This window comes from Bradysia coprophila, assembly GCF_014529535.1.
Source record: "Bradysia coprophila strain Holo2 chromosome X unlocalized genomic scaffold, BU_Bcop_v1 contig_44, whole genome shotgun sequence".
NCBI classification, from domain to species: domain Eukaryota; kingdom Metazoa; phylum Arthropoda; class Insecta; order Diptera; family Sciaridae; genus Bradysia; species Bradysia coprophila.
The window spans coordinates 683,898-711,566 of NW_023503337.1; the positions used below are offsets into that span (position 1 = coordinate 683,898).

A 27,669-nucleotide genomic window follows, 5' to 3' on the forward strand; every position below is an offset into this window, starting at 1 on the left:
TTTCATGGCAGAGTTCACAAAATTGAACCATTTTCATTTGAAATATAAAAATTGAATTCTTTGAGCAGGTTGGACATTTTATACAAAAAAAAATTGATTTAAAAAAAGACAGAGAAATGCAACGAAACTGCTTCGCTAATAGCATCGACATCGGTCAGCTGGACATTTCGATGGGTAATTAATGCACGCATCTTGACAGTATGTGTCAGCTCCGTCACGTCCTTCCAATTCACCTATTGCATCGCAGGATTGACTGCAAGAATTTTGAGTTTTGTATTTATTGTTTACAACTCAATTACTAAATTAACTTACGGGCAATGACAAACCGTTTCGGGACAATTCGGCGGATATCGCAAGCAGTTCTGTTGACACCATTGATCCATTCCGGGTATTCTTTGATACAATTGAGTCGGCAAGCAAACTTGGTCCCTGCGACAATCAACATTATTTTTATCTGAATATTCGAGGAGAGTTACTCCAAAACTGATGGATTTCTTACCGTACGACCAATGGGAATACATTTTGTTCTGACGGCGCCCGTAAATCTTTATAATACAACAAGTAGGGATTATTACTTCCTACAAAGATTGGTGGAAGCCCGCCAGTATTAGAGGTGATCGCAATGTCTGCACAGTTTCGGAAAGTTTCTGGTTTACCACAGCCGACAGCTTCAGTTCCATTTGCGCATTTCCCCCACATATTTCCAGTGTAATAAGTCCATTGAAGTACGCATTGAGTGCATGTAACATATGGTGGTAAACGAACTCGATAGCTAGGTTAGGACAGATGCAATGTGAAAATAATGAAAATTTCAATTTGTGCGAAAAAAATGGGAATTTACTTAAAGGTGCCTTTCTTCTTCGTTTCGCTGGGAATGTAAAACCGATGTTCCCTTGACCCAGAAAGTGTAAGTGGATAACGGTCAAAGCATTCTTGTGTTGCTTCTAGGGCAGGGTTATTGTTTGGACATAAAAACATTTCGAATCTACCGTAGTGATTTGCAGTTAATTCCACCTCCACATCGATTTCCTAGAAAAAAGGTGAAGACTTAAGTTGGCTGGACTAAATTCTGTTGTTCTAACTAGTATCTGTCCCTTGATAGCAAGTATCTTTTACTTCATTAGTTTAAATGACCAAAGACATTACAGATCGTATTGTGTCATTTCGTGTTCATCTAACTGTAGCTGTTAAGTCTTAATTTGAATATTTCTCCCGATTCCAACAATATCTTGATTTGTTGGTACTTCCATCCAGCATCAATTTAAAAAACACCTCGAACACCCATAAACTTTACTCTGTCCATTTATACCCAATGCTCTATGCTGTTTATTAATTTATTCATTAAAATTAAAATTCCATGCGGCCAATATTAATCAACGTATGTGTACATACAGGTCTAAAATTCCAAAATTAAAATAAAAAAATTTTGCGTTTCCAATTATTTTATCTTGTTTAAAGCTTCGCACATCATAACTTTTATTTTCACTGTGGGAACCAAGAACAAACAACACGCAAGGAAAATTAATTGTGGTCAAGTCAACTCATGTGGAAACTGGATTATGTCGATTAGTCTCATTTTGCGTTGTTAACATTATATTTGCCGTCAACTTAGTACCCTATAAATGTATAACGTTAGTGTTCGCAAATTTGAGCGATGATAATGTGCGACAATATTTCAAATTGATAAATGATATTTGGGTCGGATTGTTGTTTCATTTCATGTTGATTTACGTAATTCGCTAGCGAGCATATAAATCGGTTTCGTCTCAAGGTTCGCGTCGCCGGCATACATATAATAAATAGATTCTCTATATCCATTTAACAGAACCAAAAGTCCAATAACAATTTAACAAATCACCCAATACATTATTAATTAGTAAATTACACCTTCATTTAAAAAAAAATATCTGAACAGCCAAAACAAATCACCAATTACGCCCGTCGACCACACCATGATGCTCAATAAAATAAATAAAAAATTTTAAAAAATTATTTTATTGACAGGGAGCATTTATTTTACGAGAATACGAACTGACTGTTTTGGTGTTCTGCTGGATTATGTTTTGGTTTTTTTTTTCCTCTTCTTCATCTTGTATTGGACGAATATTACGTTATAGTTTATGTTGGTTAGCTGTTTCAGTTCTTATGTGATATGAAAAGTGAATCTTTTCCGCTGGTGGCTTCATTTCCTACATAACGTCAATATATATATATTCATATATGTGCGCTGAACCAGTTCGCTTATACAATATTCTTTCAAGAGTCCGAGTACCACAGAGTCTTTAGCACATATTTTTCAGCAATGCAAAAGCAGAAAAAAAATTCTCTGATTTATACAAAACACAAAAATAATGTCTTTAAGAAATCATGTTAAATGAAAATAAATATAATTGGTGTATCCAGCGTTTAAACAAAAATGAAAAAAAGCGAAGACGGTTTCAAGAAGAGAAGAGATTATCTTGCAACAAAATATTAAAAAGATTAATTTTTTAATCATTGGCAACATAGCGATGACTTGTTGACAATAAACTTGGTGTGGATGAAAATTTTTTATTTTCATTATTAATTGTACGAAAATGCGGTAAGGACGTTAATGTTAACGTATACTAACCGTTGCAAATCGACATATTTTATAAGCGCAGTCAGAGTTTTTTTTGTCGTTGAACATAACGTTCCATCAGCTGAAGAATTTCATACTACAAAAACTCGGTTGATTCCGGGAAATTATTGTTCAATTGAGATCATTGATAAAATGCCACCCATCAACATTGGAAAATGAAAGTTGATTTCTATGGTCAAGCCATTCATTCATTCTTTTCTTTCAGATTTGAAGGTGAAATAAAACAAAAAAAAAAATTGAAAAGCTCTTTTGAAACTTTTTTTAATAAAATGTAAAGGGTGCATCGCCATTTTCTTATAGAACGAGAATTATTGTTCTTCGAAGGTGTTCAGTTTGACTCGGCTGTTTCACCAGCTGGTCCACTCATACCAACACAGATAGTGCTTATAAGGCATATCTTCAAACCAAGAAAAACAACACAAAAAGGCAAATACGAACATCAAGCTCTTTTACGAAAGTCGAGAGACATTATTTGATAGGATGGTTAATGATATTTTACTCTTCATTCTTGTCTTATACGGTCTTCATTGTCACATACACGTGGTAGTGATAAAACCATATAAGCTATCGATATTGCGGTTATTTGAGTGGATTAGCTATGAATAGTGACGATAACCAGGGACGCCGACTTGTGTATGAGAGTAGCGGTGCTCGCTCATACAACAAGCGAATCTGGGAGTAGTGGTGCTCTTTCAAGTAAAACTGGAAAGATGTAGTGGTGCACATCATTCGAGTAGTGGTGCCCGAGCCTCGCTTGTCCTTAGAAGTCGGCGCCCCTGACGATAACTTAAGCAATAAGCAACGGAAAATTTGGTATGATAGTCTGTTCAAACTAATGAAGTAAAAGATTCTATCTGCCTGGAAAACATAATTTCGCATTTACATCTCTAGGTCAAATATATTTCTCTCGATTTATCTGTTCTCGGCAGAACGGTATTTATTTTGACGATCTGGATTCTGCAGCACGCCTTCGGCTCGGTACATAACTTCCAAATCGTCAAAATAAACATTTCGGCCAGAGATGCAAATTCATAATCTACTATTCTACTGCACTGTTTATGTGTTAAAATAGACTACTTTGTATACCCTCAACGATATAAAATGTTTCTTAAAATGTTACATAAACGACTTTAAATAGGATTAGTTATTTGAACGGCTGTTCCGAATCGTTACCTGGCCAGCTGAATAAAACCGTGTAATAATTCCTTTTGCATATTCACCACCCGCCTCATGTGGTCTGGGACTGCGAAAATTGTAAGCATCACCACAAACTCCGCAATTTCCCGAATTCTGTTCCCATTGAACTTGAAATAAAACACGAAATTTGATTTTTATTGATTTATACGTTGCCTTTCACATTCAAGATGAATGGGCGAGACGAGATTTTTGCACACTAACCGGCATAACCACCACAAAATAATTCGTTGTCATTGTAATTCACCGGATTGGGAAATCCAAAGCGCCACATAGCATTACGGGCTGGTGGATCCATCAATCGTCCATGTCCGTCTGCTGGTGATGATAAGAAGATGACCTTAGTTGGATGTAATGAAATGGAAACGTTTTAATAAATGTAGTTTGACAAATTTACGTGATTTCAATATTTATAATGTCTCGATTCATATGTTGAACGATTCATTACAACTGCTGTTAAGTTGATATTTAAATGAAAAATGTTTGCGTGAAAGATATTCATGTTTTTATGTGGTTATAGCGCTGTAAACGACTCGTTTCGATGTATATATGTAATCGAAATACTCCATTACCTGAACAATACTGACGAAAGCAATCAAATTTGATGTTCTATGCATCTGCAAGAGAAAAGAAATATAAAAAAAAGTTATCGACAAACCAAGACGGATAATATGCAATACAACAACTAGAATCACACCAATGCAAGATACCAGTCTATTGGTTTCGGAACAATTGAAGTGAAAACATTGAGCAAAATTGTGTAGGAGTGTTCATTATCGATAATGGATAAAAAAAAGACGAGATGGCAGTAGGGTCATACCACTGAAGACTATAACTTTAATATTGTCGCTATTGTGCCAGGAGTGAATTCAATTTCCATATTTTTCGTTTGATGTTGAACAGAAAAACTAAAATATTAAATCAATTTTCGAAGTTTATCGTAGCAGTCATGACACATGATCCACGCAAGAGTTTTAATGTAATCCGACAATTCCCCAGAAATTAAAGGATTTATCATTTTCATCTTCGTTATCTTTTGCTGGAAAGAACTTTTGATTTTACCCAGCAAAGTGTATCAGATGTACATTAGACAAATTACGGGAATGAAACTTTTACCGAACCGAGACGATGTCAAGTCACTGCCCAACTTTATAAAACTCAAACGTCACGAAACGCCGAACAATAATACCTCTTTCAAAAGTAACATTAACATATTGTTCCGAGAGTCTCGAGATTTGACTGTTTGGTCCTGTTTGCATGTAAGAGAGGCTTATTTCAATGCTATTGCATCTTTTCGCTTAAGGTGAGCTCACAATCTTTCTAGATTTTCCCAGAAAATATTTTTGTGAAACTTGGAAAAACGTAGGAAAGTGTGTGAAAATATTTTCCAAGAAATAGTCCCTACAGACAGTATAGATATATAGAAAACTTTTTGTTTGTTAGCTTACTTTTATAAATGGTTTGACGCACATTAAATCTTTTACTTCAGTTTTGACAGTCTAGTTTTCTTGAAGGTAGATGCTATGTGTTACTTTATAACACTTCCAAATATTTAATAGCCAAAGTATTATAAAGTGACTGTTCGCACAATGTTCGAATAGCCTTTTCTTCGCTATTCGCACATTCTGAGGAAGTAGCCCCTTGTCAAGATAAAACAAAATGACTAAATGTGGCGCATTTCGTCAAAGGATAAATTCAGTAAAAAAAACGTCCACCTTCATCATTCAATTAAGGAAGAATTCACTTGATCAAAGATACACCTTCCTCATACAATTTGTAAAAGTATGAATTCAGTAGATAGATACCAAACTCCTTCTTACACAGTTTGCAGAAGGATGAATAAATTTGTGTCAAACCAAACTCCTTCCTTACACAGTGTTTACAAGGATGAATTCAGTTGGAACGAAATAAACTACATCCATACTCAGCAAACAAAACTTTTTCATTGCAAAGTTTGTAGAAGGATGAATTCAGTAGGAACAAGCCAAAATCCTCCCTTAACAGTTTGTAGTTGAATTTAGTTACGGTTGCTAGGAATTTCGCGCCGCGTCATTCACAATAATTGACAAAATGACATATTTTGTATAAGGAAAATGTCACTTTGTGGTTTATTGTGAATGACGCGGCGCGAAATTCCTCAACTCCATCAGTCTAAACTCCTCCCTCACACAATCTGTAGAAGAATGAAGTAGGAACAAAACAAACACCTCAACCATACGATTCATAAAAGGTTAATATTGGCTGACTATTTGATCTAATTAATATTCTGATATAAAGACTGGAGAAATACATTAATAATATTTGGTTTCGAAATCTACCATTACGTAATTTTTCTGAGACGATCTTCTTCTGGTCATGTATATCATCATCTCTCCATTCAGCTTCTGAAAGATTATTGTCCCTAAAATAATATTTGGATTCATGTTTTTACCTTACAGTGTGCGAATAGCAAAGAATAGACTATTCGCACATTGTGCCAATAGTCAATTTTTTTATACTTTGACTATTCGTACAATGTGCGAATAGCCAAAGTATTATAAAGCATTTTCATTTCTTGAATTCCCCCTAAGAAATCACGTAATTTGTGTACAACCCCATACATTTTGTTATATGAGATAATAACAACCAATCGTATTCGCCGTCGATAACATATGACGTGTCTAAGACTCTTTTCGAGCGATCGTTTAAGACTCCCATACAGATAGTGTACATTCTAATTTTATGCCGCATAGAATTCCGATAACAATACCATTATACGCATTATACTTAACTATGATTGGGTCTCATTTATATTTATATACGAAACAATTATTATCATCATTACAAATTGATGTTACCATCGCAATTACAATACAAATTTAATATTATTTAAATGAGAATGTGACAAGATTATCAATATAGAAAAAGAAGAAGAAGAAGATAACAATAATAATAATAATAATAACATGTTACAGCTGTTGCAGGAGGGTGTGTTCAACGTAATAAATAAACAACTTTTTTTTTTAATATAAAACAGAAAAAATCAATCGATAACCACAAGTAGAAAACTTGAATCGCTTGTAAGCCAGATAATAATATAACGCGTCCTCTTTAGTCGCAAATTTTTTGTTCTTTAAGTACAAAAAGAATATTAAGAAAAAACACATATCTTCCATTCTACACATAGCGGCTCATTTACGTATTCCTATAAAATATAGACAAGGTCATCTTATTTTAATAATTATTTTTTTTATAAATAAAGACAACACACATGATCCTCCTAAACAACTTTCTGTTAATGATTTTTTTTTGTTTGTTGTTGTGTGCCGTTCATTTCAAACATATTGATACAGAATATCACTGACCTTTTGCAAAGAAGAATCGTTACCGGTTTTGATCTTGTTATAATTTATATTTTAAAGTTTTATTACATTTTCGTATATTGTTAAATTATACATTTTTCCATTGTGTGATGGGACTATTAGTCTCGCTAAACACTCTCCACTTAGTGGCAGTTTAAATGATAATTGCTAATTTAGTTGCAATCGATCTGAACGTAAAAAATGCAACTCCCTAACTTTGTATTTCTTATTAAGTTCTTTTAATTAACTTAGCTGATCACAAACCTTTCATACTAATAAACACATGGCTTGCCACTTTTTATAGTGTTACTACAGGCCATACATATTATTATTAGCATATTATTGCATTAGGGTAACTTGTTTCCGTCACATCTTTTCGGTTAAAATCTCTGAATAGAATTTTCCGCGGAATTGACCAAAGCATTGATCATATGAGATATGACGAGATAAGAGGCGGTTTAAAGATGCAGTTATTCTAGATCCATTTTTTTCTTCAATTTTACTGAAGGTCTCTAATTATAAAGTGACCGCGGCTGATCGTAAAATTCATTAACTTGATCATAGTTTATCGGACTGCGTCAAACTGAGAACGCGCACGCATCTATCACGCAATGATGCCACTAAATGAGTGATGTTACATCCGGAAAAACAACAATCGATGGCAGTGTTTCATTAAAATTGATTGAAAGATTTCGAGATGGCCTTGGACTGTCCATGAAAAAAACATAAAACAAAAATTCTACCCAGAACTACCAGTCATACGAATTTTCCTCTATTCTTCTCGCATCATTCTTCTAAATACCTTCAACTACCTACGAGAATCAAAAGGTAATAATGTGTAATGACTTTATTTGCTCGGATGTTTGCTGTCAACGGTGGGTAAAAATTGCAACGTGCCGTTTGTTTGTGTGTACAAATAGCAAATTGTTTCGTTTCATTTACATTTTTATAGAAAAGATTAACTCTTGTCGAATGATATGTCCGTAGACATGGGGACACATTTCGTAATTGATCTCGCACGAAGCCATAAACAGAGATTTTATTTTTATCCTTAAATAGATGCTACAACATTGCTGCTAATAGCAAACAAACCATACATTTAAATGAACGACTGGACACAGATGTGCGAAGTTTTTTTCATTTTTAATTAATATTCAGGATTTTAAAATGTTCATGTTAAGCTGGTTCTCACCGCACAATTTAATTTAGTTCATTTTGAAATAATAGCGCTTGGTATTATACGGTGGATGTTAAGAGAATTCGGTAAATTGTATGTAGCATTTAAGGTTATCGTACTTGGTAGACTTCACATACTCTAGCCTAGTGATTAAAACTTGTTTGGGTAAAAAGCGACTCATAGAAGATGTGATTTAAAAAATAAATTGATGTAGGAATATTCCAGGGTTCGCAAAAAAGTCGCCACTATACAGCTATGTCATCTCTGAAAAGCTCTGTCTGTAATGCTTAAATCAAACTAAAGAAGTACAGGACTTTGAATCTGCATGTTGAAAGTACTTGCAACGAAAGAAGGTACAGATTTATTAGTGCATCACGTCCGTGGTTCAAAATTGTTATTCTGACGAGTAAGGACAAAATAAAAATTTTGAATCACGTTACGTGGTACACTTTACATGCAAAAATTAAATCAGCAATATTGCATTTACCGACTAGAAGAACGTAAAGATTACTATGTTCGTGGTGGACAGCATTGTCATCAAACTGCGGTTGAGACGATAAGAAAATCGAAAAATGTTGTCATTTTCATTCAACCACATCCATTTCATTTCAACCTTTCACTCCACAACTCACCGTTTTATGCTTATTTTCGATCTGCCGTCTATCATTTGTACTACGATTAAAATGGGAGCTACATGATAGACTTCTTGGGTTACAATTAAAACGGTGGAGTATATTTCTACGAATTTTGCCCAAAACCTAAAGAGACTTTGATCAGAAATGTTTCACTACCTGAATCTTTTCACAAAAAAAGATCTTATGCCCACTTGCATTTCACATCTAGACGGCATGTAGGACTAAATCCATTTATATCTCATCTAAAATTAAGAAAAAGAAGATCAAGTTGATATGATTTATGAGCATGAACACCATAATATTGGTTCACATTCCGGTGTATCTTATTTCAAACCAATAAATCAGCAACTGCTGCAATTTACAATAATAAAATTCACATTTGACCACCTCATGACACAGACATCATTATTATGCACATAAAAATCGAATCAAAATTTGTGTACCTTGTCAATAATAAAAATTACCATTATGACAGCCGAATAAATGTAAAATAAATGCAAATTTTTGATACGTTTTTACAGCCCAAAAAACACATTAAAATGCAATTTTTTATGTGGCTGGGTCATTCCGAAAAATCAACCCACAAAAAAGCAATACGAGAATCTGTGGCGTTTCAAAAAAGTATGCGTCAACACACAATATACAAAAGGAAACCACCGGAGATTATAGCATTTGATAACCGGGCGAGCTTGCGCTCATCTTTATGTGTGGCGGTAACAGGGAGACTTAAATTTTGCGTTCTTTCTCGAACAGTTTAATGGGCGATATTATTGATGCGATATTATTTTTCACTCAAGGTCAACATCCGAATTATATGCGGTTCAGCAGAACGATATATTCCGTTCGTATGGGAAGATATGGCGAATTTTTAAATGTTCGCTTTGACCTTAACAATGTTACATTTTGTTTGTCAGAGGGTAGAAGTTGACTGACTTACGATATGCATATAAACAACAATAACTTACATGAAAATATTCATATGCTAAAAGTCGCACTTCTTTTTTTGTTGTTGCTGGTGAACCTGAGGTGTGATGAATTTAATTATTATTTTCGGTGTACCAAGTACAAAAAGATTGAGCAAACAAGTCGTTAAACCTACTCTCATCGTCGCAGTAGATTAATTTAGAATTAAGAAGAAAAACATATTTATTTTAACAAATTGACCTATCAAAGTGTTGTTATATATTCGAAACGAATGTTCACAAAATAATCTTCATTTAATCGATTCACGATCAAACAGCAATGTTCCTTATTCGGCAAAAATTACATGATTTCTGCCACATATTTTTTGGTGTCTAGATTTGTGTAAAATTTATCCGAAAAATTTGCATTTAGTGAGAAGAACGATAAACCATATTAGATTTTTTTTTATAAAAATTGTAAATTTTTTACTATCTTCCGACAGAAAAAAAAACGGGAAAAGTTCAAAAACCTCTTTTCAAATTCTCATCGTTAAATAAACCAAACCGAGAGAAAGACGAGAAGAAAAAATCCAACAACTTTGCCCAGAACACATTTCGTGCCCACCATAAACGTCACACATTTGAATACATATAGATAACACTGAAATTATATATTACTCCGAATACCACGTACGATTATTAAACATTCATTTGTGGAAATTAATTAGCTATTAAGAATCGTAAAGTAAATAAAAATGTTTAAAAAATTATTATTTTTCCACATTGATATAAATAACATTTTGAGAGTTTTTTGTTGTTACTGCAGAGGTATTAACTCTTGTCTTCATGTTCGGCTGATCTGGCAAAGCAGGCTTCGGGCGAAAAAAATTATCGTAAGGTATAACAATCAAATCGAGAAAATATGACCACGGTAACGTTACTTTAGAGACGAGGTCTGTCTTTACGTAACTAGGGATGAAAAGTGGAATTTTGCGAAAAAATATACGAAAAATTTCCATTTCTTACCCGAAATATCAAAATCATGGGTCTCAACGTACATAGTACAGTAGTTCGTCAAAACTCATTGTCATAATTCAAGTACTTCATTCGACATTCTGAGTATGACTAATATGAAGATTTAAGAGCGTTAGGCGCACTCACAATAGATATATGTTTTCTGAAAAGTTTTGAAATCCTGAGAAATTAGTTCAAAATTTATGCAACATCATCGTAATATAGTGACAAAACATTTCCACCAACCAAGTCATTTAAACAATGATAAAAAAATGTTTTTTTCACTTTAGTCAGGCTGAGAAACCTTCCTGGTAAGAAATGCACAATTTCCCATTTAAATTAAATCTGTGGAAAATCATTTTTCTCGCATTTAGTTCGCTCAATAATACGAAGTGTTGAGGAATATAACGATTCGTAGGATGTAGGAATAAGATTGTTCTTAGAGCAACGGTGGATATTTGCATAAATAGGAATAAATAATTTATCAGATTGAACCGAGAGCGGAACTAGCAAAATTTTTCAAGATAAAGAAATGGGAATATTTTGGCGAAATACTGATTGTTCATCTGCATCTATAAAGTAACTAAATGACGAAAGAAACTGTCTACCCTTGTCGCTACTATAAGGTTTCCAATGATACCTGATGGGAGCAAATCTGCAGAAAATGCCCTTCTTTCTAGTTTTTTTTTTTCATCAGCGCGTTTAGATACTCAGCTAACCTGATAACCAGCTGTTATCCACACAAATGACAAAGTAAGCGAAGTGATTAAGATGGTCTGGTCTTATATACTCAAAGCCGTGCGGTAAAACGAATGAAGTAAAAGATTTTGTAGTAAATAAGTTCTTTTTACAAAAGAAGATCATGATTCAAAAACTATATGAACGAATAGACGCAAAAAAGACAAATAAAACCGGTACAGCAGTGTTGCGGCTGAGCATTTATTACCAAATTTATTGTAAATTCGGTCAAAAGGAACTTTACGAAATTGTGTGAGTAACAGCTCAGTAATTTACTTATTCACTTTATCGGGGTGTAACAGATAAGTTTGTGAAATGTTCAAATTTAAATTATTTTGGGTAGATAAATATAACAAGAAATAAAACAAATCTTGTGATTCTGAAAGAATGAAATAAATATGCCAAAGTGCCATTGCTAATGTTACATGACCATCAACTGACAATTTTTCAGTAAAAAGTGGTAATCAGTTCCACAAAATGTATTTTTATCGCTTGATTCATATTATTTTCACATCGCATGTTATTTGATACAATCACAAAATTATTCGTTATAGTTGATTGTGTACATAGAGAGAGGATGGGGGTTGCGGCTGGTCTTTCAATGAGTCTTATATTTCTGTTTGATAAATTCGTTGTGAGAAAATTCTAGTTCCCGATCATGTATTTTAATATCATTAAAAAAAGCAGACCTCGTTCATTGTTTTTAAAAAAAGTAATCAAAATTTGGGATTTCCTCGGTTTACATCTTTAAAATGAAAATCCCTTTGCTTTGCTTGCAAATCCACACGGAAAAAAAATAGTTTCATCAGAAATGTCCTGTGTTTTGTTCTGAATGAACAACAACAAACAAGCTATGTGATTATTTTATGTAAATTAATTTAAATTTTTGTTTTTATTAATTTGACTAATTCACCTCAAAAGAACCAGGTAAATCAAGTAAAATGTTTTTGTGGCTTGGAATACACGGAGAGTGATGGCCCAAGAGGGTACTCATTGAGCACTGCTCAATCAAAGCATTCATTTATTAATTACACATAGAATAGCTACTTACATAACAAGGGATACAAAGTTGAAAAGTAGAGTTTTCGTGTGAATTTTGTTGATCCGAGGCGAAGCCGAGGTCAATAAACATACGAAAACGAGACTTTTCAACTTTTTATCCCGAGTTATGTAACGGATTTTGTGCCACCGAGAATTGAAATACGACGGATTTCTATATACCGATAACTATACCGATGGGATATTTCAACACTCAAAGCAGTGTTGTTATGGAATTTGTGTGAGTTATTACAGCATTCGTTTCAGAAAATGCAAAATTATGATTTTTTGGGGCATTTGTCTATTTCAATTCTTTTTTGGCACAAAGCATGATGTGTTACACGTATTGTAAGAATCAACATTACACTACTTGTAAGACAACATACTATTACATGTTTTTGAAACCTAAATCGAATTTCTTTTTTTCCCCAGGTAATAATCCATTTTCGATCCTAGGGAAAACAAAAGCATGTAATAATAATAATAATAATGGTCTGATTCGTGTTGTCAACCTTCAGTGTTTGATTGGAACTTGGAACGGACTCGACAGTTTATTATTTTATTTTTCAAGTTTTGAGAGCAATTAACAGACCTCGCGGTCCAATAACAAATCAGTCTATTTTTAAATTACAACAGAACAAGAAATTATCATAATGAAACAGTAAAAATAGAATGGAAAGCAGAAAATGCCATCGAGAGATTGAAAAGTCCAGGGAAACAGCAGTGACGTCACCATTCAAACGATCCTCTCACTTGCTTTATAAACTGACGTAAATGCGTTGAATCCTATATATCGGCGCATTTTTTTGGTAGTTTGTCGTCATAGCCGGTAAATAAAACACTGGTTCACGTCTCATAGTTCTCACAGGCCTGTGAAATGAGATCTTAGTGGTCAAAGAGGAATCCATATGATGGTGCAGCAGTTTGTAGAGCACAATCTCATCAGTCTCTAATCGGCGTGTCTCTAATGATCTCATCTTCAATGTTCTTAGACGTTCGTCGTAGGGTGGTCGCGGATTGGTCATATTGAATCGGCAATAGAACAGCCTAGTGTACTTTTTCTGGACTCGTTCAATTTGCTCAATAGCGTTTGCATAATGAGGATTCCAGACGGTTGAACAGTATTCGAGATGGCTGCGGACCAAGGACGACCAGAAGGGTCATTGAGGATCTGCTTGAGAAATATCTTCCACAGTGAAACACAAATCCAAGGATCTTGTAGGCTTTGCGCGTCATATTGTCAACATGGTCATTGAATGAAAACTTGTCGTCAAAAATATCAAGTTATCAAGTTATCTGTTATCCTGTCTAAAAATTGTAAAATATTCGTGTACTTATTCAGTTCCAGGGCTTCAAAATTTACTGCTTGCACTGACACAAAAGAGTTTAACCAATGACATGTAGCGGGTAGTTTTGTCTCTGGGTAATCTATACATTATGTATTGTTTTGTAAGGGACGCTAACATAGATATAATTTACTGTTTTTACATCTTAAACTTCAGAGTCTGATGGAAGACCCAAAAAATGTCCAGTGAACTGTCCTTCAGACCTTTTATTTCTAAAATTTTGTACTTTCTAGCTAGGCCGTAACTTCAATTTGATAAATGCTCTTTATAACTCTCATAGTAGCTAATCAGTTTCTTTTTGACGACTGACGTTACGCGACCTTAGAGGATACTTTAAACAAAATAATCAAAAACCATTAAAGATTATAAATCACCATCTATTGGGCACCTGAAATATTACCCAAAGAAGAAATAGATGATACTTGTCTAGAATAACGTTGTTGTCTTTATATAAAAGAATCAAACTTTTCCATTTGATAATTGCCTTCCAAAACCAAAAGTCACCCAACGTCTCTTTCAATCAACTGTATATAGGTACAATTATGTGCGAGGGAAAAAATTTATTAGACGTAGCACTAAAGGATACCACAATAAACACAAATAAAACAATTCTGAAAGGTCAGTAAACTATTAAATTTACGGCCTGAAAGGAATTTGCAGCAATAATTTTCATTTTGAATAAATTATCAAAAAAAAATATCAAAAAAAAGTCAATGATGATCATAGAGCAAACACTTAACTCATCCAATTCTAATTTATCTATAACTTGATTATTTACGAAAAAAAGCGGCAAAAAAAGTATAAATAAATAATCGATCGATATGATCAAAGTTGTTCAATAATGAGAGGAAGAAGAAGAAGATACAAAAAAAATGCGAAAAAAATGTTTATTGATAAAAAAAGGCCAACGAACTCAACGTTCAAATTCTTGTAATATGTTAATTACATTGCCCGGTGGTACATATTTCATTCGGTGATAAATTCATATAATTAAATATCAATTAAAATATTTCAGATAAATGCAAGTTAGTCATAAATTTTGAAAAATGTATACTTTGTGTGCAAACACACAATGCGCCACACCATTAAAATAATTTTGAATTATAAAATGAAAATTAAAAAAAATAAATTAAAGGAATTTCGAAAGAAAACTCATTGTTTCATTCTCTTTTCTGTTAAATTCTTTTTTTTTCGCGTGTGTGGCTGTATGCAATTAAAACGAATTGAAACAATGGAATTAATAGCTATTCCCCTATCAAGTATCTAAATGGGATCTTTGGCAGAAAAGGTGTTCATATTTTGTCACATTTATTATAAGCCACAGATCTGGTGATCCTTTGTGTCCTTCTTGTAGATCATGCAAACCTTTCTGTTTCAACTAGGAGATTATATTTTCAATAAGAATATCTTTTGATGGTAATGTTAGGAAAAGTCATCAGCCGCAGATATTGTTTTAAATATAAATAAATAATGTGTCCCCCAATTGTTAGCTCGTTTTTGCAGATAAAGAACCTTATTTGCCGCAGGTAACTTACATGGCTCTTATCCAGGATAATATTACAATATAAACATTGAGATTCTAAGTGCGTTCAGTGAAAACGCACTAGACTTGTAATTGAAGCTATTCGGATTGAGTCCAGCTAGCAAATTGTCCTTTCACACATTATCAGTCACATATAATCTTATATGTTACCTGTGCCAGGTAATTTTCAAAGTATTTCCTTTCGCATAAAATGTAACGAAAAAAAAACATTTCCTGGAAGCAGACGATGCCTCACGCTATTGTAATTCTACAACCAGGATTTTATGTACGGAAATGAATTTATAAATTCATCAACTGAACTTTTACGCACTGAAGTACACAAAATATAGAATTCATCACAAAGAAAATATTTTTTTTTGTTGTAGTTTAATTGAGTATCATTTTTTTCAATAAAAAAGTGTGCCAAAGTCGATGGTTTTAATTAAATATTTGTATTCATCAACATACATACAGGTCACGTATTTTATTGAAATCGAAATTAAATTTTTAATCGAATTAAAAAAAAAGACAATAAAAATGGTGACAACCTCACACCAAAGAATCGAGATTCATCAGCATTACGTCACGGTATGGATCGACGTACGGTCTCTATTTTTAAATCATATATTAAACAGTAAAATGCAAAGCGATATTTTCGTATACTAAGAAACAATTTTATAAAATTCAATTTGTTAATAACAAAAAGACAAACCATTTACGCACTTTAAATCTCATCAAAAATTGAATAATTGTGAATGCAAAAACCTGTTAGCTAGGTTTTTGTTGTTCTGGATCAGGAATTTCAATGAATATTTCGTGATAAATAGATTAAAACATAATTTAATGTAATGCATGAATAGGTCATCGACAGAAGATTATTATTAAGTGGGCATATATGAAATGTTATCTTCCAAGGAATTATATTGAAGAATACGAGAAGACAACGACGACGACAAAAATAATGTCAATTGTGGAATTTATATTCAAATGTCATGCTATAAAAATGTTCATAAATTTAATTGCTTCACGGACTCTGATAATTTAAAATTTCATGAATGCAGTTCAAGGATATTATCTAATTACCACAATAATTACCAAAGGTGTTGTGTGGTGTTTCGTTTCATTTGGCTGCATACAGTTTTTTGTGTGAGTAACAGGAAGGAAAGGTAAATCCTATTTGAAGGGTAATTTGCTCTTAGCGAGAAACAAAATGTTAATAGATGTGAGAAAACCCAACCGAATTAAATTTAAACTTCTTGTTTGAAAGTTCATCGAAACCAAGTCCATCGATAAAAAAATGCAGTTTAACCTAGAACGATGTGAGTATCCGATTTTCGTAGGAATTCTTCCACATGAATTGTAAAAATTCCATTTTTAAACCTGTGACTAAGATACGGGCAATGTTTTCGAAATGACCATATCTGCGGACAACTGATCATCTGTTCATTTATCATTTGCTACTCGTCATACACGCGCATATGAAGCGAACAACAGGATAAACAGAAAGTAAACAAACGGTGAAATGTTCATCAGCTGATACAAAACTAGGTGTGGCTAGCTGATCCTCGGGTGTATCCTCTCGGGAAAAAAAGAAACTTAAGAGGTTTTTTCTACGAACCCACTGTGATGTATATTCGGAATATTTCAAAACTGCGAATAGCCACACTAGTACCGACAGCTCGTACTTGTTTAAAGATAAGTCTATCTGACATACTACAGCGACTTAAGAAATGAGTAAAATTGATTGGCAATTTTTTAATTATCTTTTAAAAGCTTCAATATGCGTGCACCTTATGCGCGTACACAATAAAATATGTCGCTGGAGTGTATTTACAACGAATAATCGCAAATATTAACACACATTGTACTTAACTTTATCCACAATACACAATTTATTATACCTTTAATCGTGTTTAATAGTTGGAAATCCGTACTCAACTCGTACGCCCCATAAACACCCCAAACCAATAAATAACAACACAAAATTTATCAAGACCATGTCTTCCGAACTGCCGCAATAAATCAGTCTGCTGGTTAATCTCGCATATATACAAATTTTTTTTTATCACCTAAACACACGTAAAATAATGTAAATGTCAAATCTACATATCGAAAAATGGCAATTTATCAAACATTCACGCTGAGGATATGAGATGAATTGTACGGTAATAATTTAGGATTAATTTTAATTTTTACGAAATGCGAATGAATATAATGTGTTTTGTATGTATAAACATATGAATGCGAAATCTGGAAGTCGTTTTCGTTTATGAATTATAAAAAACACTTGACTGTGAGATGAATTGATTAATTGTTCAGCAATGGCAAATGTGGATGATATAACTTCATTACGTTTAGGATACACGCGTTGTAACACTGATAATTGGTGTTAGATTATACGTGGCGTTTACAAAAATTGATGTCCCTGAAGACAGGTTAAGATTCTCAATACACGAAAGTACTAAAGTTTTCAGATTTTATATAACAACCTGCACGTCCTCATGAACTAGGAATGGTCATGTTGATATATCAGGTCTTGTGTTATAGTGACACATCATGACTTCAGGACTTGAATCTTAATAGGTATATTAAGACTTGAGGACTCAAATCATCATATATCAGGATTATTGTGAACTTGAATCTTGTTGTAAGAATCTTGTGCTAAACGGCATACACCAGCGTTACAATAGTACCACTCTTTTAGTTCGTTAGAGGAAAAAGTCTAGATCTGTATTCTAGATATAAATTTCACACATTGAATCCATTCGTCTATGGGTCCAACATGCGAAAATTTACACTCTGCGATACACTACACAAAACATTGCTATCAATTTTTTCATTCATACGAAAAGTGTTTATCCAGATATTTTCCCTCCCTGGTTGTATGACTAGCACAATAGCCCATATTTCCGTATGAATCATCATCACGAAACACTGCCAAATAGAAAGGATAAATCGATAAGGTCAAATTGTGTGTGAAATTTGACCATTTCCATTATTCACTATAACCGATTTGCATAGAGCATATTCGCAAAGTCTATAATTTACGAATCAATTGCACGCTTCAATATCCCTACAACAACAACACAATACAACCTTGAAGATACATCTTGCTGTTATTCCTAAAACTGTAAACTGTTTAATTTTTGTAATGATGGGACTTAATTGCAACGTCGGTAAATTGAACGCACTGCCATCAGCAATCTCAACTTTCACTTAAAAAGAAGATCGAATCCCATTTCTATCATTTTCAATTAAAAAATTAAACAAGATATTTTGGTGGCGGCTGATAAAGGCATCCAAATGTCTCAACTTGGCGATTTATCAGTCTTGCTTACAAACGGCAAAAGTTTTTAACTTTTAATAAAAAAAACGAGTTTTTGCAATAAAATTTTCCAATAAAATGCAATGAATTATTTTTAATGGTCAAAACGTTCATAAATTGCACGAAATCGAAGTTTTATGAATTTAATTGATGTCCGTGCAGGAATAAATAATCAAGCAATTTGGTCACCAGCAATTTTTACGTTAACAATGGTCAAATAAAACAGTTTTGTTTTGCGTTCATGAATAAAAACAGCCGGACTGTATGTTTGTGTTCGGTGTGCGTGTATACCGTTTACATAAGCCTTTTTCCGATTGCAGTGGAAATGAAGTCATATACGAAATTCATCAAAATCTGGTTATGTAAAATACGATTGGGAGTAATAAATATGGGTATTACACAGGAAAGGAATATAAATAACTATCGGAGATGGAAAGTGAGGATGATAAATGAATGCAACACAGTTTAGGTGACCTAGAAGCGGTGTCAAGAATATTAAATATCATCATTGACTTTATTGAATCTTTTTTTTCTGCTTGAGCCAGCTGAATAAGTTTTTTTCTTAAATAATTTTTTTTCCCTTCATATACCATCATCAATAGTGACTTTATTTTCTCGTTTTAAATCTGTCGGGAAATCGATTGTAGAAGATGTTCTGTTGCATGTTCACAATCAGCCTGTGGACATATCTGACATTCGATTTGTAATTTATTGAACGAACGACAAGCGTATTACGATGTTATGATTAAAACGTTACTCCTTTCGTTCACTGAAACAAATATTTTACTTCATTTGTTTTGACACAAATTTTGCTATATTGTACATTAACCGTTTATTTTTGTCGCTGCTGTCGATAAGAGATGATTAGCCATAATTAATCAAAGAAAACGAAATCTGGCAGCAATTGAAACTATGACCTCGGATCATGATCAGATCGATCCATTTTATTTTTAGGTAAGGTTTAACCGAAGAATTCACTCAACGTGAACCATGAGCGGGTAGAGAAGATCAGAAGCTCTATTTGTTGACAAAATGTTTCTTTCTTCAGTTTTTTATTTTAGGCATTTCAGATGGGTTTATTTTCAGTGACTTCCAAACATCCTGCAAAAGGACGCAACGATTGATCTACACAGCATTTTAATGTAATAAAATGAAGCAGACTGAATAAAATGTTAGTAAAATGAAGGAATTCGGAAGAATTATAATTAAGATTTAGGTTAGGTAGGCTTATGCCAACTTTAGATCAATTAATGAAATTTCTAGAGCAAAATTTCAAGTTACCCAAAACTAATCTGAACCTGACCGGAACTGATCAGACTTAGAATGTCAAATAAAAAAAGGAAATTAATTGGATCGTTTAACTACTAAAACAATAACATATCGCTCAATGATTCTAAACTGTGACTTTAACTGAAACGGAAGAATTGAAACTCTAACATGCAATCAGAATCAAGAGCGACGACAAAAACGGAGGGCTCCGGTTGGTATTTTCTTATATAGTGTAATACATGATTAGCTATCCAAATTTCAGGTCTGAAGAGTTGATGTATACTCTGCCGTGATTTGACACTAATGATGTGACTTTTGTCTTCTAGAAGTTTTAGAAGATTTTTTTAATTTTATTCGATGCAGAATTGAATCAGCTAATAGATACTTGAAACAAATGTTTCATGATTTTAATGCTTTCCAATGTTGAAAAGGTTAGTGGCTGACTACTGCCACGCGTGTATACCTATTTCACCTGTATAAAGACGTACAAGCAACGTGTTTGTAAAAGTAGATCAGCTGGTAAAATATATGAAAGCAAACTTAATTGTCATTAACTGTATTGATAGAACTGCCATGTAAAAATGTAAAAATAAATGGAAGACTCAAAGAATTTGGGGCCAAACAACAACACTTTGAAATGCTGCAAAGTTTCAGGAACTTTAAATTTTAATCCGATAATGAGAAGTAACTGTTCTGATTGGAACAGAACACATAAGCTTTTAGCTAGTTGTACGCGGTTTAATTGAATCATCATTTCCGAAAAGAAATAGAAAAAAGTCAATTTAACTTCTATCATATTCAACGTCAATTAATCACAACGAAATCATTAAGTTTATGTTTTAAGCTTTTTGAGATTATAATTCAAATTCACTTAATTGATTTATATTAAATAAATACAAAGTTTTGATGAATGTGAAAAACTTATCTCCCATCGAGAGAGTCTTCTTCCACCAGTAATCTCTGGTTAACGGTATAATAATACACACAAATAGATGAAATAAATAAATACGAGAAAAAAAAATCACTCTATCAAATCGGCATAATTAAATTTGGTTAATGATGTAATTCTCAGTCGTTTGTGAAAAAATTTTTCTTCTGAAAGAATAATTTTAGCATAATAACCGACCCGATATGGAGGGGTTAATAAACTCGTTAATTAATTTTAATATTTTTGAACCACAAAAAGTCAAAAATTAACTCAAATGGATATAAGTTTTCAAAATATCATTAAACCAAAACGAATCACAAAAAAAGTCTCAATATGAACATCAAACAACAACTCGAATGATTGGCATACGATCACTACTTGTTTTTCTTACGTTATGCACGGTTTTTTTTGTGTGTGTATTCTTCGCTGTATTCTTCATCTTCATTTATTTACATCTTTCATTACCTCAGCCTCACCGTCTGTGACTTTGTTAATTTGTATCGATACTGTGCACCAATCTTCAATTATCAATTCGCATTTTTTTGTTTTGTTCGTTTTGCTCTTGAACTTGAAAGTTGTTTGGTGATTGCATTAAACTGCAGAGCACACGAAAGAAGAGCAAACATTTTTTTTAAGTGGTGAAGGACGTTTTCATTGAGCAAAAAAAAGTAATCCAATTTTTTATTCGTCGAGTTCTGTTCTGGTTTATATGTTCATTAAAATTGGATAAGAAGCGTCTCATTTATTTGCAGTGTACAGGTAAGGAATTTTCATTAAAATATGTTCATGATGAAAAGGCTCGCATGTTCCAAATTAGGGAGTCTACCGTCTAGCTATCCGAAGAGAGAGCTACCGTTAGAGAGTACCTATCCGAAATATAAAAAATTTTCTAATTCGAAAAACAAAAACTGGATAGAATATAAACTGGAAAAAATTTGATCTACATGAAGGCTTACATTAGAACAGTTCAACATGAAAATGTCAGGTCACCTGAAATTTCTTTGTAACATCCTTTTTGTACAAATACGTTGATTTGGCTGAATTCTGATGTATCGAATAATCTATTTGTTTACCAAGAGGAGAAAATATGAAATACAAGAGCGAAGTCTGCGATAAATCGGTCGAGTTTGAATTTCATATTTTTTCTCGAGATAAACACAACGTTCTTCATGCTTCCGAATGATAAAACGAAGGTTTTGCCTATAATGATAATCTTTGATCAAAATCACTCTACTGTAACATCTGTAATCGATAAAGACTTAATATCGATAAGATAAAGATTTCAGAAATAAGCGGCAAGCGCTGACTAAGACGTTCTTATAGAGCCAAAAGCATGCTCAAAAAATGAAGTAAAAGATTTTAAAACATTCTCTTTAAAATACTTAGATCAAATGAAGTAATAGATTCGATATGCTTGCCGCCCACACATAAAAAACTCTTTATGCACATCGGTAAAAAATAGGAAATTCCAACTCGCGCGAAATTCCAACTGCTATGATGTTCATGATTCAACCACTTCTATCTATAGAGTGTTCATTGTACTGTGACTCTTTAAGTAACAGACTTATTCTACGTGAAACAACGAGTACGTTTAGTAGAGTTCACAAATTAAATTTTTGTTGCAATAAACAAGGAAAAAAACGACAATTAAAAAGTGTGCTGCTACTTGGCAAACTTTTTGCATTTCAAGTACAACTAACAAACGCATGTTACAAAGTTTTTTCCTTTTTTGTGTATTACACAAGTTCCACTTTCACCCCTTTCACTTATGTTTATTAGACTTTGAGGAACTAGATTTTTCATTAACATAAAATAATGCTACACAATGCACACCAAATCAAGTACGTCGAGGTCAATGCATAATTATAATTAAGTGGTCAATGTTTCTGCGATGAAGAAACATCAAGTTGCATCAAATCTAAAAAAGGTTTCTAAGACAAATTTTGTTGGCTTCAATTTGTAGATTTAGTTCTGGTAATTGTGCAGCATAAATAACAAGTAGGCAGTCAAGCAACAAACATGTTGATGAGGCCCAATAGTTATTTACATGATAAGGGATGAAAAGTTAAATTTTTCAGGTAATTTTTGTTGAAGCCGAATACATTAAAACGAGACTTTTTATCCTTATCCCGAGGTCTATGATAGATTTTTTATTCAAATATATTTGAATTTGAACTTATTGACCAGCAGAGAAAACTTCTAAGGTAATACAGAATATCAACAGTCACATACACTAAGCAAATACAAAAAATAAAAAAATTTAAACATCAAGGTCATGTAGACCAAAAAAGGGTATCGAAAGAAGTGAAAGAAGATAAGGATAAGGTTTTTGACGCGTGGAAAAGGATTTTTCATAAATTTGCAAATTTTGACGAGTTCTGTGCGCGAGGTAGTCAAGATTTATCTCGATGATATTCGTTTTTGTGTGAATAGGAACACCATGAAGCGTTCATTTTTCCAACCACCCGTGAAGGGATACCACATGTTTTTTTGTTATTTCTGAAATTAAGCTCTTTATAATTAAGTTTACCATAAATTAATAGTATGAAATGGTGATTAATTTAATTATGGTAATTTTACTCGTAATTTATTCATTAAACCCAGACGATATATGTGTTGTGTATACACTGAATGTATTGAGATACGCAAGTACGTATTACGAAGAAGAGCCTTAAAAGTTTTTCTTTTCTTGTTGTTGGGTTTTTTTTTTACTTTACTTAAATTAAATTGTAAACGAGACCATAATCAAGTATGTTTGAAGACATAGGACGTAATTAAATATTATTATCAAAAGAATGCTGTGATAACAGAATGTATGCATACATGTTTACGGTACGGGCAATTACAGAAGTTGTGATATATCACGCTTGTGCAATTACATATATCTTTTCGGTTTTAATGTGCGTAACCTTCGAACAAAAATATTTTTTTTTATAAAAATAAAAGAAAAATGACAACGAAGAAGAAACTTTTGATGTTATCAGTTTTCAATAAACACAAGCGATTGATTTGTTGAAGAAGAATAAGAAACAAAATTGTCGGCTTTTACCAGTCTGTATAATGAATTAGGAAGTGAAAACTGTATGGGTCTTGTTGAATGGAACATCATAGGATGTATGGGACTGTTTCGAATGATTTCGGATTTAGTTTGGAATTCGAATTATATTTGTGGCGTAATAATGAGTTCTGGACAGAAAAGTGGCAAACACGCTGCCATAAGCCTTTCGGGCAAAACTTCCCGAAACTTGAAACCTGTTTGGATATGACTGCTTAATTTGTACTACAGATCGCTAGTTTGATATCGAGGGATTAAATTCAAGTTTTGCAGTCAGCAGTACATTGCATCATATACAATTTCGTATATTTTTACGTATGGTTTTTCACCTCATTTTAACAATGGATGTCTAACTAACCAAAATTGTTCAAAATTAATACTTGAAAGAATAAATTTTCTCCTGGCCTGAAAAATCTTAACTTTTCACGAACACGAGACAAACCATCGTTTTTACCATTTATCGACTGTTATTTCATCTGTTATAGATAGCGACGATGAGCTTAGTGTGGTAATTTATTCCTAAAATTTATGTAGAAACAAATGAAGTAAAAGATTTTCGTTTTTTTTAGATTGAAGTAGCAGATTCGATATAATTGAACAGGTCATTATACTTTTGCTTACAATTGAATAGAGATCCAACATTTTAAATTTGAAAATCTGCTTCTTCTTTCGGGCGCAAAAATTTACTAATTCTCATTTAACTACCTGACTAGAATCTGCTAGCCAAAAATATATAATAATCTCTTTGTGGTCTAAATGAGATGAACTACAAAGAGCTATATATGCTAATAGCGTTACCATTATTATTGTTCACTAACATCTATCTGAAGCACGGCACGTTCATACAATGTGATATCATCACAAAACCAAAAATTTTAATCAAATGTTAATGCTGAATCTTTGGTCAAAAAAAATTAATTTGTGAACTCGTTGAAATGTCATCTTCATCAAGATCTGGTTATTTAACTGTCTACAAATTCTTTTTATTAAAGAACCATTTCTGGCTTGGCATTTCATCGATTTAAATGTCTAGGATGTATACATTAGACTAGAGAAGTAAGGGACTCGAAGTGACTTCGATTGTCAGTTTTTGGCGATATGTTTCTTTTGGTATGAACAATTTAAAATTCATGTTTGTGCTGTGGATGGTTTATTCTGATAAACGCAATTGCAATCCCACTGAAAAACGTTCTCAAAAGGAAATTGCTAAAATCAGGATGGAAGTTGCAAGAAATTTCGATAAATCATTGAGCTATGTATGGCACAGGAAATTACTTAAAGTGACTGGGCATTAAGCATTTATTCAGAGCTTGAGTCATACGAATGAGATCTGACAAATATTAATTACTTTTCAAGTGAATTTGTATGTTTATTCTAAATGCGGAGAGACAAAATTTCGTTTATTTTCTGTTACAATAGAACCACTTCCTAAAAATGTTTCAAAAACTGAATAGATCCACTATGCATTCTACGAATAACAAAGCAAAGAAATTTGGTGGTTACAAAATAAAAACGTACTTGGTATGTTCACACGTAAATAAATAATTGAAATTAAATTCGGATAAGAAATTCAAAGTAGAAATTGTTAAGAACGCATTCTATTATTTCACCAACGACAACAAAAAATTAATGTAAATAGAATTATAATACAATGACAGAAAAACCGGTACGAAACGCCAACACGTGCAATAGATATTCATTAAATTGGGTACATATAAAGACGTTAGGTTGGTCTTTTGTCACTCATCAGACAATGTAAAATGCTGTCTGTGCGGCTCCGAATAGATGGTTACTTTCTGTTGGAGACAGAATAAAAGAAAAAAAGAAAAAAAAAGTTTTCCACTAGACGCATATCGAATTACATGTCAATCGTAATACTCCTTTGCTTTCCTTTGGAAAAAACGTGTCATTAGAAACAATAATGGAAGCTTTCGAATTATATCCTTGTTTTTAACCAACTTTGTACCGACATGTGAGAAAGAGGAACGGAAAATAAGAAAAAGCGTACGAGAAGAAATTTCCAAAATATTGTCATCCCACACTCAACCCGTCAGACAATATTTCAAGCTTTTCTTCGATCTGTACAATATTGGGAAAAGATTTTCCAATTTTAAAGGCCACTTGCTCCATCCTCAGTTACTAATACGAATGAAACTGAAGATGTACAAGAAACCTTTTAAAGACGGCTAGTTATTTGCCATCGACGATGAGCTTTGGTCAATGTTGTATATAGCAAAGCATTCAGTGCTTATTTTTGGAAAATTTACGTTTCCTTAAAGTTTGGTAAAGATTTTCCAAAATTTGATATAGTCTTTAACATTTAAAACGTCTTAATGTCATTTTTTAGGGAATGCCATGGTTAATTCCAGAACATAATATTTGGGAATTAACTCCAAAAAATTCTCTAAAATTCCCATTTTTTTTGTAAAACATCAGGAAAAGTTTAAACACGTTTAAAAACTCTGAACAAGCAAAGAAAAATGGGATTTTTTTGGGAATTAATTCTCAAATATTAAGCGCTGGTTGATCAGATATATTTGACAGTGAAACATTTTAAATGTTAAAAACTGTAACGGCAAATTCCAGTAAATTTTAGCAAGTTTTGGAAAGATTTAGCAAAAATTATTTTCCCAAAAATATGCCCTGAAAGCATTTGTTAAGACCAGTGAAGTAAGAGATTTTGTATCAAATACTTTACGAAGTACCAGATTCAATGGGTCTAAGCTCGAAGCTCGAAGGAAGCATTTCAAGCCGTGTCATAAAATTTTGCTATGAATCAATTTGGTCAAAATGTGCATCTTAATTGGTGATTTGTGAAACACAATCGAAACAAATTTTTCCCCAATTTTGAATCGAATAGATCAAACTCAAATGTTTTCACTTTAAAAAGAATTTCATTCAAAAAAATTTAGATTTTTTTTTCTTATTTCTTCAAACGCTGGTTCCGTGACCGAATAATTCTTGGTATACCCACATATTAGTGATGCATAATTAAAATATCGACAATACATACACTTGACTGTGCGAAAGAAAACAAAATCCCGAAATTGATATTCCAATAGTGTCACTCAATCAACTAACACAATTTTTTTTATATTAAAAAATTATTGTTAACAAACGGTTATCCGGAAATATCAAAGTGTTTAGCGCACTAAAACCAATTAAAAATTGAAAAAGTTTTCGTAAATTATTGTCACAATAATTTCGAATTATTTTTTTTTTTATTTTAATTTTCTGCAAAAATTAAATAATTAACGACACGAAATGCGTTTAATAGATCAAAGAATTCACTTTTGTAATTTATCGAAAATTTAGAAAAATAAAAAAAATCAAAACAGAAATTTTTGTACACTCCAAAAACAAACGAAATTCATTTAACCATCAATGAGTAGTGTTCACCAACCGACCACTTGAAATTTACTAACCATTCTTCGATACCGCAAATTGCTTTTGATAATCCAAAAAACCAACATCGTGCGAGGCGCCTGAATGCATGCACAAGCATAAAATCTACACAACTGTCGCTGTACGTATAAATTGTGAAAAAACGTAAACTGAATCTTAT

At 32.8% G+C, this 27,669-nt stretch overlaps 1 protein-coding gene across 3 annotated transcripts; it reads right to left on the minus strand.

The window, feature by feature from the left end:
• On the minus strand, positions 1-27,592 carry LOC119070009. Of its 3 annotated transcripts, none has more exons than XM_037174285.1 (8): positions 27,530-27,592; positions 4,387-4,431; positions 4,019-4,154; positions 3,794-3,924; positions 842-1,029; positions 500-772; positions 313-429; positions 1-253 (listed from the first exon to the last, which is right to left on the minus strand). In XM_037174285.1, the coding sequence occupies exons 1-8, from the start codon at positions 27,575-27,577 to the stop codon at positions 136-138; spliced, it is 1,056 nt and encodes a 351-aa protein (XP_037030180.1). In that variant the 5' UTR covers positions 27,578-27,592; the 3' UTR covers positions 1-135. The 3 variants fall into 3 exon arrangements, with proteins under 3 accessions (XP_037030180.1, XP_037030181.1, XP_037030182.1); XM_037174286.1 differs by lacking the exon at positions 27,530-27,592 and adding an exon at positions 27,118-27,526; XM_037174287.1 differs by lacking the exon at positions 27,530-27,592 and adding an exon at positions 17,813-17,820.
• Positions 27,593-27,669: the final 77 nt, after the last annotated feature.